Below are 18903 nucleotides of genomic sequence, written 5' to 3'. Positions count from 1 at the left end.
ATCTTTAGACTGTCTCTCATCTGCAGCTACTCTCTCAGCTTCTGTGCATTCTTCAAAGTGTCCCTCTTGTCTGTAGCAAGCTTGGTCCTTCTCTCTGAGCTTTTATAGGGCTCCAGTAAACTAATCAAGGCCCATGCTGAATGAGCAGGGCCACGCCTCCATGGAAATTATCTAATCAGAGTTATCACCTACAGTTGGGTGGGTCACATCTCCATGGAAACACTCAATCAAAGAATTACAATCTAATCAACACTAAAACGTCTGCCCACACAAGATTGCATCAAACAATGGCATTTTGGGGGACATAATACATTCAAGTGGGCACAATTAGGATTCAAAATGGTTTTAATATGCTGAAATTAGGCAGATTACAGTCCTGCTTTAGATTCAGGATAAGTATAGGAGACCTTATGTGATAGAGATTCATGTACAAAAGATCAAGGCCTTTTAGTTAATCCCAGGCTTGCTGTGTGTGTTAGCAATGTCATGGCTGCTAATACATAGTGTTGGTTCCATTGATGGAAATCCCTTGTACCAGTCAAAGGAGTTAACACTTCTATTGGGCTATGCTGGTCTAACTAAGAGTTAGAAGAAACAATTTTTGGTTCCAGCTTCTCTGATTCTTAGCTGTCATTCTAATGTCAGCCTCAACCTAATTTAGTGTCTCAACTTAACACTACATTTTTTCTTCTCCAAGATGATAGTGATAATCTGTTTCTATTTTCTAGAGTTGTGAAAATCAGATAATAAAATCAGTGTGGAAATACTGAGAAAATGCAAAGCAGTTGTGCATGCGGGATGTGGTATTAATTCTAGGTAGCATGTTTTAAAGTTGGCCACTTTTTTTTTGATTAAGAAATGTTTTATTGACATGATATGGCAGGGATGTTCATTTCACAGCTCAGTGGCAGATATTCCTCCCTCTTCCCTTTTACATCAGTGTGTAAAGGGGCTCTTGATGGTACAAAGAATACATGTAAAGTCTCTCTGGAAACAGAATCAGGGGCTCCCTGAGACCAAGGCAGTGGCATAAGGATAGTAAATCAGGATTTTGGAGATACGAAGACTGAATGAAGTGACTTAGAACTTTTAGTTTGAAGGCAGGGTGGGTAGGCTTCACTTCTTTGAAGAACATGGGAGAGGAGTTTTCAAGTGTTGTTGCAGAATAGAATCAGAAGATAAAGGATTCAAGGAAGTAGTTTCAGCTCTGTGATAAGCTCTACTAGTTCAGGCTTCCTTAAGAAATACATTGAGTTAGGGAAGTTATGGAAAGGATTTTTGTCTTGGATTTGAAATTAGGTTATGTTGCATAATGGGCAACATTTATTGAGTGTTTCCTGTGTTCTAGGCACTGTTCTAAAGTTTTTATATGCATTAACTCCTAATCCTCAGAACAACCTTATGAGGTGGGGAATCATATTTTCATCTCCATTTTACAGTTGAAAAAAAAGAAACTGAGGCCCAGAGAGGTTAAGTAACTTGCCCAAGGTTACTTGGTTAGTTACAGAGTTGAAATTGAGACCAGGGCAGTCTGGGTCCAGAGTCCATGCTTTTAACTTCTTTCATTGCCAACCAACTCTAGAAATCTATACAAGTAAAAAGGATTTCATTCTCTTTATTTTTCCTAACTTCTGATGTCATGTATGTGTAATGTTAAGAACAGAGAAAGGAATTGGAAAACCTTTTCTTTAAAATGATAGAATATTATTGTTTCTAATGTCTAATACAATTGTACTAAATATTTCTTCTTCAAATTACTGGGAAATTAAAAAAAGTATTTTGAGATATAAAAAAACCTATATTAATTACTTTTGAAGTTTACTTTGGAATGAATAAATGGTATTTAAAGAGAAAAGCAGATAGTTTTCAGGGACGCTTAATGCATTTACCCTTTGCTTTAAAGATGATCTCAAGCTTTTTAGATCAGCAAGCCATCCTGTTTGTGGATACTGCTGATCGCCTGGCCTCATTAGCTAGAGATGCTCTGGTCCATGCTCGCCTGCCTAGTTTTGCCATCCCGTATGCCATTGATGTACTGACTACTGGGTCTTATCCACGGCTGCCAACCTGCATTAGAGTAAGTGCTTTGCCCTCATGTTCTTAAAAATTGAAGGCTTTGGCATTGGATTCCACTGTATTGTTAAGTAGACCAGTAAAAAATTGTTCCATGTTTTTAAAACAAATATTTCATGTTGTTTTACCTTTTTCTCCATAACTAAAATTGTCATTTTAAAAAAGTAAATTGGGGCAAGGATGTGAGTAGCTATCAAAATGGATAAATTTATTTTTTGGGAGGGGGGCCCAGCTGTACAAATTATCACTTAGGTCTGTGTCAGATATGAAAATATTGCACACTAGTTTCTTTTAGAAATGTTTTTTGAATTTATTGTTGGTTTAGTTGTCTGTTGACTTGGTGCTATTGTAATATATTTTATACTTTGAAGAAGTGGTAGTTTCCTACATGGAGCATAAAGTTAGCTAGGTGACTGATGGAATCTTTGGCACTTCATAATGCACTATAGTGATGGTAACTATTATTTCAAGTAGACTGCAGAAATGAGTGTTGAGATTCTCTTGGGTAAAGTAAGAAAACATTTGTGTAAAGACAGGTACAGGTAATAAATAATGCCTCTTTGTATATAATTAGAAAATCACTTAAATCTTTTTGTAGGATAAAATTATTCCTCCTGACCCAATTACCAAAATTGAGAAACAAGCCACACTTCATCAGCTTAACCAGATCCTAAGACACCGGCTTGTAACAACAGATCTCCCTCCTCAATTAGCAAATCTTACAGTTGGTATGTACCTGAAATTTATTTTTTAAGAGTTGGTTTATTTGAGTATTTTTTTACAACATTTTTTTTGTTTTATTCAAAGAAATATTCTGAAGTTTTTACCTAACAATTTTGGTGGTGTTCAAATCTGTGAGTTGTCAGTCATATAATTTCTCTTTAGTATCTAGAAATAGTGCTGGTATTTGAAGCTGGGGGTGGGTGAAATCACCTAGGGCTGAAGGAAAGAAGAGTTCCCCGAGTTCCCTTTGATTTCTTGATGACCTGGAAGCTGGCTACTGCTTATGCAGGAATCATTGAATTATTTGGACACCTTCAATCTATTTAAAATTTCTTATAAAGCAAGACGAAGTTCTAGATTAGTAGCAAGCTGCTTGTTTTTAAAGTAAAGTACTACTATTATACTTCTAAAAGCAAATGGCCGGGTGAAATTTCGAGTTGAAGGAGAATTTGAAGCCACCTTAACTGTGATGGGAGATGATCCTGATGTTCCATGGCGTCTTCTCAAGCTAGAAATTCTGGTTGAAGATAAGGAAACAGGAGGTAAATCACAAATACTGTATTGATTTAAACATTTTGTTATTTTTATACTATTGATATTTCTGCCAAATAATAAATGTATTTAGCAATTTATTTATCCTGTAATTTGAAACAAATTTTATGATTAGCATAACTACCTGCTGACCATAGAAGTTTCAGTGTTTCTCAAAGTATAATTTTCTCTAGTTTCCGTATAGAATTTCAGTTCTTTTGTTTTTGTGTTATAATTCATTGTTTGTTAGGATATTCTTCCTTAACTAGTACTGTGACATGATCTGTATACTTTTCTGATTACCCACCTTCTTTTCTCCTGCCAATGGAAGATGGGCGAGCTTTGGTTCACAGTATGCAAATCAATTTCATCCATCAGCTGGTGCAGTCTAGACTCTTTGCTGATGAGAAACCTCTACAGGACATGTACAACTGCCTACGTATCCTTCTGAAATTTGAAGCATGTATTCTTGAGGATTTTGTGTCTCCCTCTCTCCCCCACTTTATCCACTTGCCCTTAGTCCTGAACTGTAGCAGCTTACTTAAGCCCCTCACACCCCTCTTTTGGAGTAGATGTAGGGCTAGAGAATTTGCCAGTGTGAAGAATAGTGCTACATCTGTAATAAACCAAGTTTTAAGGTTTTACTGTTGACTTGGTAAGTAAAAACAGAAAGTGATTAATTTAAAATAGTACTGTTTGGTTATCTAATCTCTGATGGATTAAGGGGCAACCTGGACCTCTTATGGTTTATTTATATTGGTTCAAAATTAACTATAAAACCTTTTTCTAAAAATATGCCACAAGTAATGACACTTTTTAGGATAAGTCAGTGGAGAAATTTGATTCCAGAAATTTCCTTCATAGCCAGCTTTTTGGAAATAGAGCCTTTGTTAAATGAAGTTTGCATGTACTTGATTAGCTGTTGGACTAATGCATTATATTAAATTTGCTTAACGAAATCCATCAGATTCTTTCTGCTTATCACTTCAATTAGAAGTGTTACATTCCCAAACTCTAATGTTAATCCGAGAGCGGTGGGGAGACCTTGTGCAGGTGGAAAGGTATCATGCTGGAAAGTGCCTCTCCCTCTCAGTTTGGAAGTAAGTAAAATTTGTTTTGGTGGGTTCATGCTCTGTCTGTAAATGCTCTGTATTTTTGTTTCTCTTTTTCTCTCATACCTCTGATTTAACCTGCCAATAACTGTGCACTATACATGATTTTATATAGTAAGGTCTCAGGGTATTATATAGACTGCATAGGACATCCATAATTGATACCTTTTAAAGAACATGGCATGTTTTAAATACCTTTTCATCTGTTTGTACTGAGACTTAGTATTCTTAAAAAGTTTGAGAGATTATTTTACTCTTGGCTCTTAGCAGATTGCTAAAAGACCATTAGATTAGATTGTTGGGTATAATTTTTAAAAATATGCTTGCTTATCATAGTTTTACCTTTTGAAGTGTACTTTTTAAAAACTTTTTTTTTCAGTTCAAATAACATATTTTATGACTATGCTTTAGAATGTCACATTTTCTATACAGGCCTAGGTGTCATTAGAAACAATTGCTTTTTCTAATACCTATAATATCTACTCCTTGCATTGAGGAGCAATTTTTAACTTTTTTTTTTAAATGCAATTTTGTTGACCTGTATTCCCATACCAGATAATCATCCAAAGTGTACAGTCAGTGGTTCACGGTATCATCATACAGTTGTGCATTCAACACCACAGTCGATTTTTGAACATTTTCATTACTCCGAAATAAAAATAAAAATAAGAATAAAAATAAAAAAGAACACCCAAAACATCCCATATCCCGTAACCACCACCCCCCCATTATTTATTTATTTTTTGTCTTTATTTTCTTACTCATCTGTCCATACACTGGATAAAGGGAGTTGTCAGTCATAAGGTTTTCACAATTACACAGTCACATGGTAAAAGCTATATAGTTATACAGTCATCTTCAAGAATCAAGGCTACTGGATTACAGTTCAACAGTTGCAGATATTTCCTTCTAGCTATTCTAATACACTAAAAACTAAAAAGAAGTATCTATATAAGGCATAAGAGTAACCTCCAGAATGACCTCTTGACTCTATTTCAAGAGCAATCTTTATGTCTGTGTTCTATCTCTTCTCTGTTTTATAAATGTATATAAATACAAATAAAGGCTTTTCTGCAAAGAAAATGCTTTTCTTTAGGTTTTTGGAGAAACTTGGTATCTATTTATAATCCTCAATTTCATGTTTGAACTTTGTTTGATTTCCATTTTCTGTAAAAGAATCAGAGGTAGGTAGACACCACATGGAAGACAGGTTGTATTTCTGTGTGTGTGCATGTTTTCTATTTTTAAGTTCTATGTCTATATTTTTTTAATGCAATAAATCAAATACTGTGTTGGATTACAGAATAGCTGCCTTCCCAGTATTCATTTACTTATTCCCTCCACAAACACTGAGGGCCTACTGTATAGCCGACTCTGACAGAGGTGCACAATACATTATCTGTATTTTATTCCAAAAATTAACAGATTGTGTTGGAAAAAATTCTTAATATTTTCTTTTTCTCTTTAGTCAACAGGTTCTTGGGAGAAAAACAGGGACGGCATCTGTTCATAAAGTTACAATTAAAATTGATGAGAAAGATGTCTCCAAGCCTTTACAGATTTTTCATGATCCTCCTTTGCCAGTTTCTGATTCCAAATTAGTAGAAAGAGCCATGAAGGTAAGAGATCTGAATATATTTTAATATTGGTTTGGTTATAATGTAACTTACAATTTATACTTAAACTTTTAGCACAAATTCTTTCAAATATCTGAGTAATTATTCCTAAAACCCTTTATGAAACTTTTTTAAGTGAATGTTACACTTATACATTTGTGGGTTGGTTTGTTGTTATTTTTAGCATCTGATACTGTAATGTGTAATTTTTTGTTTTTTCAAATTTTGTAACTTAGATAACCATTGTCTTTTTTTTAATTAAATTCAGTTTTACTGAAATATATTCACATACCATACAATCATCCATGATGTACAGTCAGCTGTTCACAGTACCATAATATAGTTATGAATTCATCACCCCAATCTATTTTTGAACATTTTCCTTACTTCAGAAAGAATCAGAATAAGAATAAAAAATAAAAATAAAAAAGAACACCCAAATCATCCCCCCATCCCACCCTATTTTTCATTTAGCTTTTGTCCCCATTTTTCTACTCATCCATCCATACACTAGATAAAGGGAGTATGATCCACAAGGTTTTCACAATCACACTGTCACCCCTTGTAATCTACATTGTTATACAATCGTCTTCAGGAGTCCAGACTACTGGGTTGGAGTTTGATAGTTTCAGGTATTTACTTCTAGCTATTCCAATGCATTAAAACCTAAAAGGTGTTATCTATATAGTGCATAAGAATGTCCACCAGAGTGACTTCTTGACTCCATTTAAAATCTCTCAGCCACTGAAACTATTTCGTATCATTTTGCATCCCCCTTTCGGTCAAGAAGAGATTCTCAGTCCCACAATACCAGGTCCAGATTCATCCTCGGGAGTCATGTCCTGCATTGCCAGGGAGATTAACACCCCTGGGTGTCAGATCCCACGTAGGGGGGAGGGCAGTGAGTTCACTTCCGAGTTGGCTTAGCTAGAGAGAGAGGGCCACATCTGAACAGTAAAAGAGGTACTCAGGGGGAGACTCTTAGGCACAATTATAAGCAGGTTTAGCCTCTCCTTTGCAGTAACGAGCCTTATAAGGGCAAGTCCTGTGATAGAGGGCTTGTGATAGAGGGCTCGGCACATCAACCCGTCAGTCCTCAGTGTTTGTGACAACATCCACATCAGTCCAGGTGAGGAAGTCGAACACTTCCGCATTTCCCCCCAGCTCCTCAGGAGGGCCCTGCAAATATATTTTTATTCTCTGCCCAAATTACTTTGGGATATGTCACTATTTAACTGTAACCTGTACAAACCTACCATTTCTCACTTCCTATTCAAAGTTCCATGTAATTGTGGTGTTTGAACAAACTGTAGAGTTATACTGTTTAGAAAATATAGATCCTGCACCAAATAGACATCTCTTCCCTTGGTCTCACATGGAAGTTGAAGTTTTAAAACACAGTCAGTTTTGACCTTTACCCTTTGGTTCAGTTTGTCCTAGTCTTAACCAGATCTGCTTCATTCATATCACTAATTGAAGTCTAGGCTCTTTTTCAGCTTTTTTTTTTTTTTTTTAATAATGTTTGCTGTATGCGCTAATACTGACATTCATATCTGCCAAGCTCTAGCTCTGAGTTTCTGGTGTCACACAGATACCCAGTGTTCCAGAGACCAATCAGGGATAACCATTGTCTTTTTAAAGTCTGGCATTTGATCACTATGATAGCCGATCAAAATAATCAAAATGTTAACTATAGTCTTTAAGTGATAAATGCCATATAAGTTCATTTTTAGCTGTTTGCTTTCTTTTACTAGTCAAAATGTAGTGTGATTCTAAAAGGAAATATCTTGAGGCACGCTAATTTACTCTCAAGCTTTTTAAGTAAAAATGTTTAAATTACACATCTGATTCTGTTGTTCTTGTTTATGCAGATTGATCACTTATCAATAGAAAAACTCCTGATTGACAGTGTCCATGCAAGAGCTCATCAGAAGCTCCAGGAACTGAAGACCATCCTTAGGGGCTTCAATGCCAACGAAAAGTGTAGGTTTTTTTAAATTGTGTTTCTGTCTGCCTTTTATTCCCCTTTCTATACTTTATTCATAGGTTTCCCCATTTTTGGCAAAACCTGTTGCCTTTAAATGCTTAGGGCCTTACATGTGCCAAAAAGGTTGTATTTTATTTTCTGTAAAGAAAAATGTGGACATTGGCAGTCATAAAATATGTTAATAGATATATCTCAGAGTACTTTCTGTCTTTGAGACTGTGTTCTCTATATTCTTTCCTGATGCCCTATGTTTTTAAGAATACTCAATTTTGAGTATTGCCAGAACTAGTTTTATTCCATTGCCGTACTTCAAAAACGGTTATACTTTAAAGAATATGTACCCCATTAGGAATTAAAACAGTATAGAAATGTTTTAAAAAATCAGCAATTCTGCTTCAAATCTGTAAGCACTTTTTATTATATTAAAGTAACAAGTTCAGCAAAACATTGCTAATTTGAACTAATTTGTCACACTGGTCTGGATTATAAACTATTGTAAAATAAATTCCTGTTTGTGCCTTTCTCTTCTGTTTTTTTTTTCTTTTTTTTTCAGTGAAGGGTTCTTTTGGACCTGCATGCTAAACATTTGTATACAAATATGCATTAGATATACTTGAAAGCAATTTATTTTCATCGGATTAAATATGTCCCCTGAAATATTTTGAATTATTGTGTTTGATAAATATTTCCTTTTTTTTTTCATTTTTTTAAAATTAGAGCAGTTGTAGGTTAACATAAGAATCATGCAAGAAACTGCAGCTTTCCATATACCTCCCCCCCACCCAGTGTTCCCTATTAACATTTACATTAGTGTGCTGCATTTGTTAACAATTGATGGAACAATATTATTATAATTATACTATAACCTATAGTCCATAGTTTACATTAGGTTTCACTCTGTGTTGTATAATTCTATGTTTTGGTTTGTTTTCTGGTAACATAGATACATTATAAAATTTCCTTTTAACCACTTTCAAGTATACAATTCATTGGTATTAATTACATTCACAATGTTGCACTAACATCATCACCATCTATTACCAAAACTTTTCCATCACCCCAAACAGAAACTCTGTACCAATTAAGCATTAATTCCCCACTCTCCAACCACACCCCAACCCCTATATTTCCTTTTATATAAGGCATGCAAATGGTAATTTCCCTCCTTTTAATTATTAGAAATTCATAATAAAAAGTTTTTCTTTGTTTTTTGGATTCATAAAGCAGTGCAGATAATATACACCTTGATGTGCACTTGGCTTTTTAAAGCACCTTCACAAACTTGTTTCTTCCTTCTAACAGCCCGACCAGTGGCATGGTGGCATGTATGGACAGGAAGATGTTATTGTCTTTGTTTGACAAAGTAGCAAGGAGAAGTCATCCCTGGGGAAAAGATGTGCCTACATTATCACTTACCTCCCTCCCCACCTTTCTTCTGTGCTGTAACTTTAGAGGAACTTGGTAACCAGAGGAATATAGTCCTTTTACAGCTCTTCCATCTGATCAACACTTAGTGTACTTTCAATGCTTTTTTCATTTACTGGATTTTGTTATGCCAATTTGTGGGATTAAGGGAAAAGTTAATTGGGCCTGGTGGAATACTATGAAACTCTAGATTAAGTTTATTGGCAGCTTTGAGAATATGTGTTTAGTAGTTGCCTGTGTTCTTATCTCATTTGTGACTTGAAAAAAATGTTTTCTTTCCTGTAACCAATAATGTTTAATAATTTTCAGGTGTGTAACCTGGAACTCAGCTTCCTGATAAGATAAAATTTTCACTAGCTTTTTAACTCTTTTCAAGGAATCTTAGAGGTTTTTTTGTTAAAAGAGTATTGAGACAAGTATTTGTTTCAAGTCAGTTTGAAAATTACGTTCTTCCTTTTGTGCTTCAATTGATACAATAGTACTATTCCAAATTTTGCAAAACCCTGTCTTTCTTCTAACATTTAGGATTGTTTGATAGCTGCTTTATTTCTACTTACTGATAAAAATTTGGGGGGCGGGGAGAATATTCTGATAAAAACATAATTTCTAATTCTGGACTGTTCAGCTTCCATAGAGACAGCACTTCCAGCTCTGGTTGTTCCCATCTTGGAGCCCTGTGGTAGTTCGGAGTGTCTGCATATTTTTGTAGATTTGCATTCTGGAATGTTCCAATTGATGCTTTATGGACTTGGTAAGTTAGTAAATGATATAGTCATTCAGTGTAAAAAAAACATTTTAAACAAAAGCAAAAGAAAAATTGTCTGCCATTAGGTATTGGAAGTAGTAGTAGGCAGTATAGAAAGTAGGTATGGAAGGAATAACTCCTGCTGACATCTGTTCCTTAGGGCCCTATTTTAACTCCTACTATTTGGATTTCCTTGTACCAGAAAAACTTCCCAACGTGAAATATATTCATGTTATTTCCCTTATATTGTTGATGGCTAGTGTTTTTTGTTTTTGTTTCTGTTTTTTTCAGATTAACTGATCTCTGTCCAGTAGCTTGGTTTCTATTTTACCACTAGAAGTTGAGTGACATTGAAATGACTACAAGGGGTTCTAATGTCATTCATGGCTGAAGAACATATTTATGACAGTATTAACATCTAAGCTGACTTGGGGTTTAGAGTCCTGGAGGAAAGGTCTTTTTTCTGGCTAATGATGAGTCAGTTTCTATAGTAGAAACAGAAAATCCAAAAGATCTGTTGACTTAAACACACTAGAAATTGAAATTTGATGTCTAACTTGTTCTGTTCCTGAGTCTGTGTTCTGAAATGATTAAATATTTATTGGGAACTTAGTGTTTTTGTATTGCTAATGGATCAGTGTTCTTGAATGTATTAACACATTTGCTATTTGAAATTAATATTAAGCTAGATAGATTGATTAAAAGGTTTTCTGGTTATATTGTATGACTGGGAACATTGATTTTTCTATGAGCTGCTCATGGAAAGCTGGATTTATTATTTTGAATAACATCACATTTATGGTGACTAAATGGCAAATTTATGAACTGTCTTAAACAAGGCAGTTGTTTGTTCTTTGAAACTATCTATTTAATTGTTTTCCTGATTATCAGCATAGTTCATACATATAAATAAAAAAACATATAAAAATGAAAGAAGAAACAAAATGGTCAGCTTTTGGCAATCATTGTTATTTTAGGAGATATGCTCTTCCAAGTTTTCTATACTTTTTTTTTCTTTAATCAAAATCCTTCTGTATCTTGCTTTTTTGCTAACATTCCATTATTAGCATTTTCTAGTGTCATTAAAAACTCTAAGTGATATATTTAGCAAGCTGATCTTCAGCCAACAGCCCTTGCTTATGCCAGAGATCATTCCTGTTTATTAAATAAACATTTTTATGGCCTTTCATAGTTTTTATAATTAAAAATTAATTAAAGGTTCTAAGTCCAGTAATGCAATGAATCTTTAAGTGCCTGTCCATTAAAAAATATTGATTAGCTTGACTAAGAGTTTGGAAGATTAAAATATAGGCAAAGAATCAATTTACGTGTTTGTTACTTGTTCTTCCTGCCACCGTACATTTGCTATTAATGGTTGTCTTAACTATAACTCCCTAAATGTTAAAGAGGGAAAACAAATCAGGTTGATTTATATCCAGTGATGCATTTAGTTTAGTTTTTCTCTGACTCCAAAGACACTGTTTTCTGCCTTAAAAAAAATCATTTTTATTTAAGTTTTGGAAAATCTAGATAAAGATTTTGTCTCATGGAGTGCTTTATTCTGTAGACCAGGCAACTTTGGATGACATGGAGAAGTCCTTGAATGATGATATGAAACGGATTATTCCTTGGATTCAACAACTTAAGTAAGCTTATTTATGTAACTCAAGACTAAAAATGGAAACTTACTTTGACATGATATATTTTCTTCTCCGTCATTACTCTTGATCAGTCACTGTCCTTAAGGTTTATGACAAGAAACTTGAGTACCTTTTGGTGCCTTAGAATTGAAATTCCCTTGTAATAGGTCCAAGATGGTAGTGCCTCATATCAAATCCCCCTCTAGAGTAAATATAGGTATGAAGGGCGAGGCGTTCAACTTTCATTCCTTGCCATATTTTCTTCTGTATAAGCTCTTTATAAATCATTTACACAATGAATTTTCTTGTATCAAGTATTTTCTGCAGTAGGGTCTTATTTGTTCTTATCCAGGATAATTTTTATAGTATGAATCTCCCAGCTGATACTTTCAGAATAGTGGTTTCTGCTTCTCTAATACTGCCATTCAATTTGTCTCAAAATCCTTTGAATGCCTCACACTGATAAACTAAATATAATTGAAAATAGAGCTACAGATAATTCTGTGTGTTTTTATTACCACCCTGGTACCCAGAGGTACCATTATGGCACCTAAAACAAACTTTCTATTAAAATTAATAAAACACAATTCCAGGGAATAAAAATAAATTGCAGGAATGGAAACCAAAACTGGCAGATGGAGAAGAGAGGGAGGCTAGAGGACCAAGGCTGTTCTCTGGGATCTATTGTTTGTTTTTGTGATCTTCTAGCTTCCCCCTTCTCCTTTTGCCAGTTTTGGTTTGGAAATATTTGAAGAATTTAATTTAAGCAAGTGATTTTTTTCATTAATAGTGCATGCCAGTAGATAATATGATATAAGCATTTTTTTTTTTTTACCATCTGTTAGTTTATCCGTATATGAAAAAGGATAGTCATTACTCTGGGTAACAATTTCTAAAAGTTTTAGTGTTTTAGCAGCATTTTTATTCACTTTTGTGCATTTTGGCTAAATAAGGTTTATACACTTAACTACTTAATAATGTGCATGCTTAATAATTCACATCTTGCTTAACTTGAGGTTGTTCATCTGGCACTTCCAGCTAGCAAAATATAGCCTTAAACTGGAAAGCTAGGGACCAAAACCCCTATCAGATATATATATGTAGTTAAACTCACATAATTTATTTATAAGAAAGGTCCCCTGATAAACACTTAGAGCAGTTATTCTCAAATGATCTGTGGTGAATGACCAGTTTGTCACTAATCTATCATGGGACATTAATTTTTTGAAACAATTTATTGAGGTACAATTTACATACCATAAAATTCATCTGTTTTTAAGCATGTAATTTGACATCACCACAATCCTTTTTTTGAACATTTCCATCATCCTAATAAGATGTCTGTTTACAGTATAGACCCATTCCCAGCCAACTACTAATTTACTTTCTGTAGATTTGCCTTTTCTGGGCATTTCATGTAAATGTAATCATAAAATACGTGGTCTTTTGCGTTTGGCTTCTTTCACTTATGGTGTTTTCAAGGTGCATCTATGTTGTAACATGTATCACTGCATCACTGCTTTTAATTCCTGAGAAGGATTCCATTTTATATATACACCACATTTTGTTCATTCTCTCTCAGTTGATGGACATTTGGGTTATTTTCACTTTTTGATGATTATGAATAATGCTGCTATGGACATTCATGTGCAGGTCTATGTGTGGGCTTATGTTTTCATGTCTCTTGGTTAGATACCTAGGAATGGAATTGGTGGGTCATGGAGTAAATTTATATTTAACTTTTTTAAGAAACTGCCAAACTATTTTCCAAAGTGGCTATGCCATTTTACCATCCCATCAGCAACATACGAGGGTTTCCATTTCTCTACATTCTTTGCCAGCACTTGTTACTGTCTTTGATTATAGCCATCCTAGTGGGTGTGAAGAGGTATCTCATTGTGGTTTTAATTTACATTTCTCTAATGACTACTGTTACTGAACATCTTTTCATGTGATTACTCTTTTATCTTATGCAATAAAAATGAAATCTAGAAAAAAGAAATGAAAAAGCACATACAAAATATAAGCCCTAATTTTTTTTTAAATTTTCAGTGTCAACACTAAAAATTAGTGTCAACAGACATAAAGTTATACTTCAATAAATGTAATCAGAACAAACATAGGGAAAAAGGAAATTACTAAAAGCTATACACATTTTTCAGTGAAAGTGTACAAGTAGGCAATTCACATAGAAAAACACTCTTAAACTTAGAAAGTTTATGTTCCATTAAAACATAACAAAACAAAGTCAAGAGTGAAATAGCAATTCGACATGCACTTTAAAAAGGACACCCTGTATATCGATATTTAAGTTTTTTAACGTGACCAGTGAGCTTGCTCCTTGCTTGTTGTGTAACTTATGTAGATTAGATCGATGATAATGTTAAGTATGGAAGATAGTGTGTATCTTAGCCGATTCTGTGTTTTTCTTTTAGTAACATACTTGTAGAGATTCTAATCTCACAAAGTTTGTTGATGGGAATGGAAGTAGAGATTTTAAATAATTTTAGCAAGTTCAGGATATTCATTTTTAACTTTTATCTAAAATGAAGCAAGCGATGATATCTTTCCAAAATTCACCTTCATTCCTTCATCACTAGCCAGTTCAAACAAATTGTCCTGAGAATTGTAGTTAAATTTGTTGTCTTTCAATGAAAAAAAAAAAGGTTTCTGGTTTTTATACACTTTTAGGTAACAGTTGACAAACTGCCCTTAAAATGCCATGTATTATAACATGGTTTTACTACGCATGGCTAGTACTCAGGTTGTACCACATTTGACTCACCCTGTGAATGCTGCAACCCCAGAACTCCTCTATACCCTATTCAGCAAGGCGAGTCTGCTGTTCATGAGCTTGGACTTTGTGGCATTGTTACATTGCTGTGAAAAGTTTCTAAATTCGTATTCTCATTTTCTGTAGTTATCTCACTGTGGATCAGTAAGAGTTTGTGAACCAGTCACTTTATCCCTTTTCACATAATTATATATGGTTTCCTAGCTTCAGGATAGATAATCAAATAAAAGGAGTGAGAGGGGTACCATAGTGAAAGCATCAACGTGAAATCTGGTTGGCTTAACTGAAAAGGAGGAGAGAGAGAGAGAAGGTAATTAATACTTACTGGTACCTATTGGGTCTGTTAGGCACTTTACACATACACAGTATAAAAACTCAGAATGTATAACGTACTGGGAGCTATTTAGCATAGGGGCAGATAACTTCTGTGTTACCTCCAGGAAAATTCTTGGTTAGCAGTACAGCATAACATTTGCTGTCCAGTATCCTCTGATAAATAGGGTAGGAAGGTTGTAATTTATTTCCATAAAAATTAGAAACTGTATAGTTATCAAGAGAATTGCTATTTGTAAAATATGTATCTCCAGTGATATCAGAAAAATGAGGTACTTTTATGCTTATGCATTGTTTTTTGTTCTATTATGCTTTATAAGCACTTCAGGTATTTTTTTAAAGGATGTTGAGGTTAGTTTGTGCTCTCTGTAAACCATAAGAAACCTGTCATTTCCTATAATAAACTGATATAATGTCTCAGCCTTAGTACTAATTAATTCTTCCTTATAACTAATCAAAATCATTCACATTGCAGTTTAAATTTCTTAGACTATAACTAGAACTAACAATTCAATACAAAACTGGAGAAATGATTCATCTTTATGGTTATGTATCCTTTAGTGGAATTTAGTTAAATTTCAATTAATTGGTGTTTTAGTGGTCTTCAGTAATCTATTTATAAATCAGTAGCACACAGTTAATCAGAAAAGTCTATGGTTTTGTGACATGCATTATCTCTTTTCAATTAAGGTTTTGGCTTGGACAACAGCGTTGCAAACAATCTATAAAACATCTGCCTACAATAAGCAGTGAAACATTGCAGCTTTCCAATTACTCATCCCATCCTGTTGGAAACCTTTCTAAGAATAAGCTGTTTATTAAACTTACGCGTCTTCCGCAGTACTACATTGTAAGTATGCAAAGGGGTGATTTGGGCGATTGAGTTCAATAATTCTGTTAATGTCTTGAATGATTTATTGTTTAATTTAATTTGCAGATGCATTTTATTGAATATTTGACTCTCATATAGTGATTCTTAACCCAGGGGTTACAGATGGGGGAGAGAGGGGAGTCATGTCTCTAAGAAATTACATAATGATAGGTATGTTTGGGGAATATAAGATATGCCCCCTTCCCTCACCCTAGGATCTCTCCTATAGTGAGTAAGGCCTGGTTTCTGATAGTAATGAGGCACCACCCTCTGTGAAAGAAGAAAAAATGTGAGAAGAACTACCTTGAAGGTTTGGAGATGTTTTGGCAATCAAGATAAACTTGTTTAGTTTTAGTTGAATATTAACTTGTCATAATGCAACCTTTTATTTAAATAGGCTGACTGAATTACATTTATTTTTTCAACCTTGCTTGATTGAAGGCATATTCCATTTTACTGATTGCATGTACTTTTCAGGCACAGTAAGATCTTTTCTTATTCCTTTTTCACTCTTCGTAGGTATTATCCAGTTAGTTTTTTTTTAGATCTTTGAATGGGTTAAAATTTGCAAGAGTTTGAAATATGAACTCATCCTAAATATATTTCCCTACTTGTAGAAATTGCTGCGCATACGAAGTATATACTTTTGGCCAAGAATCTAAGGTGCTTGAAAAATTTAATTCAGGATTATTGGTCGAAGTTAATGGGAGTGAATTTTTTTTTAAGCATTTAAGCTATACTTCTAAAAGATTTTATCTTAAAAAGGTACCCTGTGTAGCCTGACATATCTTTTTTTTTTTACTATATGTCATTACTGGTTTTTTTTTTTTTTAATCTTCATTTTATTGAGATATATTCACATACCATGCAGTCATACAAAACAAATCGTACATTCGATTGTTCACAGTACCATTACATAGTTGTACATTCATCACCTAAATCAATCCCTGACACCTTCATTAGCACACACACAAAAATAACAAGAATAATAATTAAAGTGAAAAAGAGCAATTGAAGTAAAAAAGAACACTGGGTACCTTTGTCTGTTTGTTTGTTTGTTTCCTTCCCCTATTTTTCTACTCATCCATCCATAAACTAGACAAAGTGGAGTGTGGTCCTTATGGCTTTCCCAATCCCATTGAGCCTGACATATCTTAAGTTAGGATTATGTGTGTAGAATAATATGTTTGTATGTCTGTCGTTGATGTGAATTTCACTTTTTTCTGAGTTCTGAAACACCAGCTGTGGAACTTAAATTTGACACACAACAAAGGGCTATTGTTGCAGTTCTGAGTGAGCTGCCTGGTTTACATGTGAAATGATATGCAGAATACATGTATAACAACCAAGCCTGTAAGCACACAAAGATCTCTTATACTCAGCCACACACAAATTAAATTAAATATTTATAATTTATTGTTTTCTGACCTTATTTAGAATCAATAAAAAGCCAGATTTTAGTTTTGGTGGCTAGTGATTTATTATAAAACAATAATTTGTGTCACATAGTTTAGACCCAAACCGAATGTATTTTACTCTACATTCTCCAGATTTATTACTAAGGCATGATACATCCATCAGAGTGGAAAGACCTACTACCATGGACATTAAGAATAACAGAGGGGAAGGTCTAGTTGCAGTTGATTTTTTTAAAAAATGTCTTTATACCATTTTACTTTTTTTTTGGTCAGCTTTAGTAAGATTTAATTTATATATAGTAAAAATGCATCCTTTTTAGTGTATAAGATTTGACAAATGATTCTTTTGACATCATGGTTGATTTGTCCTTGTTTAAACAAAAAGGACATTAGATTTATAATTCTGAGCCCCACTTGGTATAAGGAGAAAAATATGCAACACTTATTGTTTCTTTGAGTCTCATTTCTGTTTTGGGACTCTTTAGGTTGTCGAGATGTTGGAGGTTCCCAATAAACCCACGCAGCTAGCGTACAAGTACTACTTCATGTCTGTGAATGGTGTGGAGCGTGAAGACAGCCCTGTCATAGCCCATCTGCTGCAGCAGTTCAAGGACAACATTGATGACTTGGTTTTTTATACAAAACATGGGAAACAGCCCAGAACCAGTACCAAGCGCAAGGTCAGCTCACATATGGGAATGAGCACAGAATTTCTGTGTGTTAAATTAACTTTGGTGTGTTTTTAACAGTTTTTAATATGGGAAGGAATTAGATACTGTTTTAGATTACTGTTTAGATTGGGCAGCAATAAGGCTTAAGTAACAATTGTCTGTGTTCTCTTGAACATGCTTCTCTTTTAATCAATTAATTCATTATACACTGTTTTCTAGAAGAGAACTTGTTAAACACATAATAGTTACCATGAAATTATCAGTGTTTAGCTCAATATTTGCTCAATTAGCCTTTGTTGAATGAATATAATAACATTTGTTTTGGTTAACCCTGAGGTTTGCTATAGTAATTTAACTGCCTTGATAAATAATTATTAGCAATTAGCATCACATAGACTTTTTTACCCACTTGCGTTCTTTACTTAAATTCTAGCTGTCTGGTGATCCGTGTCCAGTGGAACCCAAGAAAAGCAAACGATCAGGAGAAATGTGTGCCTATAATAAAGTTCTAGCTCACTTTGTCGCTATGTGTGATACAAATATGCCATTTGTAGGACTTCGGTTGGAGGTAATTTTTTTTTAAACAATATTTGGCACCCTGCATGAAAGAGTCATTTTAAAAGTGCGTTTCTAAAGCTCCATGGATTCTATTGGGAGAACTAGAATGGTCGTGATCCTGTTCATCTCAGGGGAGAAGAGGTTGAAATCATAGCATCTCATGGTATGCATGGGAAATACCATCATGACGTAAATTATTTTGTTTGCATGATTCAAGATTCTGGGCCTTCTGTTCTTTAAGGGGATGGAAAGTAATTCTTCCCAGTTAAAAAAAAAAAAAAGGACAACCTGTGTATATATATATACTTATATACCACTTACTGGAAGCCTTGTCTAAGCCTATTAGAGATGGTTAGTTGATAAAGGGATGACTTATTCTTGACTTAGTGAAGCCATACATATTGTT

The 18903-nt window shown here is 34.2% G+C and overlaps 1 protein-coding gene across 2 annotated transcripts in view; it reads left to right on the top strand.

Moving 5' to 3' along the window:
- The window catches only part of MED14 (mediator complex subunit 14), a 96537-nt gene that overhangs the window by 14578 nt on the left and 63056 nt on the right, over positions 1-18903 (top strand). For both annotated transcript variants that reach the window (XM_037822325.1, XM_037822324.1), the window contains exons 4-15: positions 1904-2077; positions 2672-2801; positions 3210-3338; positions 3659-3766; positions 4295-4427; positions 5908-6058; positions 7927-8038; positions 10093-10218; positions 11780-11858; positions 15670-15829; positions 17754-17948; positions 18373-18507. In XM_037822325.1, coding sequence (XP_037678253.1) covers positions 1904-2077; positions 2672-2801; positions 3210-3338; positions 3659-3766; positions 4295-4427; positions 5908-6058; positions 7927-8038; positions 10093-10218; positions 11780-11858; positions 15670-15829; positions 17754-17948; positions 18373-18507 — 1632 coding nt within the window. The remainder of the gene's footprint in view (positions 1-1903; positions 2078-2671; positions 2802-3209; positions 3339-3658; positions 3767-4294; positions 4428-5907; positions 6059-7926; positions 8039-10092; positions 10219-11779; positions 11859-15669; positions 15830-17753; positions 17949-18372; positions 18508-18903) is intronic.

The sequence above is a fragment of the Choloepus didactylus genome, chromosome X (assembly GCF_015220235.1).
Source record: "Choloepus didactylus isolate mChoDid1 chromosome X, mChoDid1.pri, whole genome shotgun sequence".
Lineage (NCBI taxonomy): Eukaryota > Metazoa > Chordata > Mammalia > Pilosa > Megalonychidae > Choloepus > Choloepus didactylus.
The sequence above is the reverse complement of the archived record's forward strand: the minus strand, read 5'-3'. Positions and strand labels throughout refer to the sequence as shown.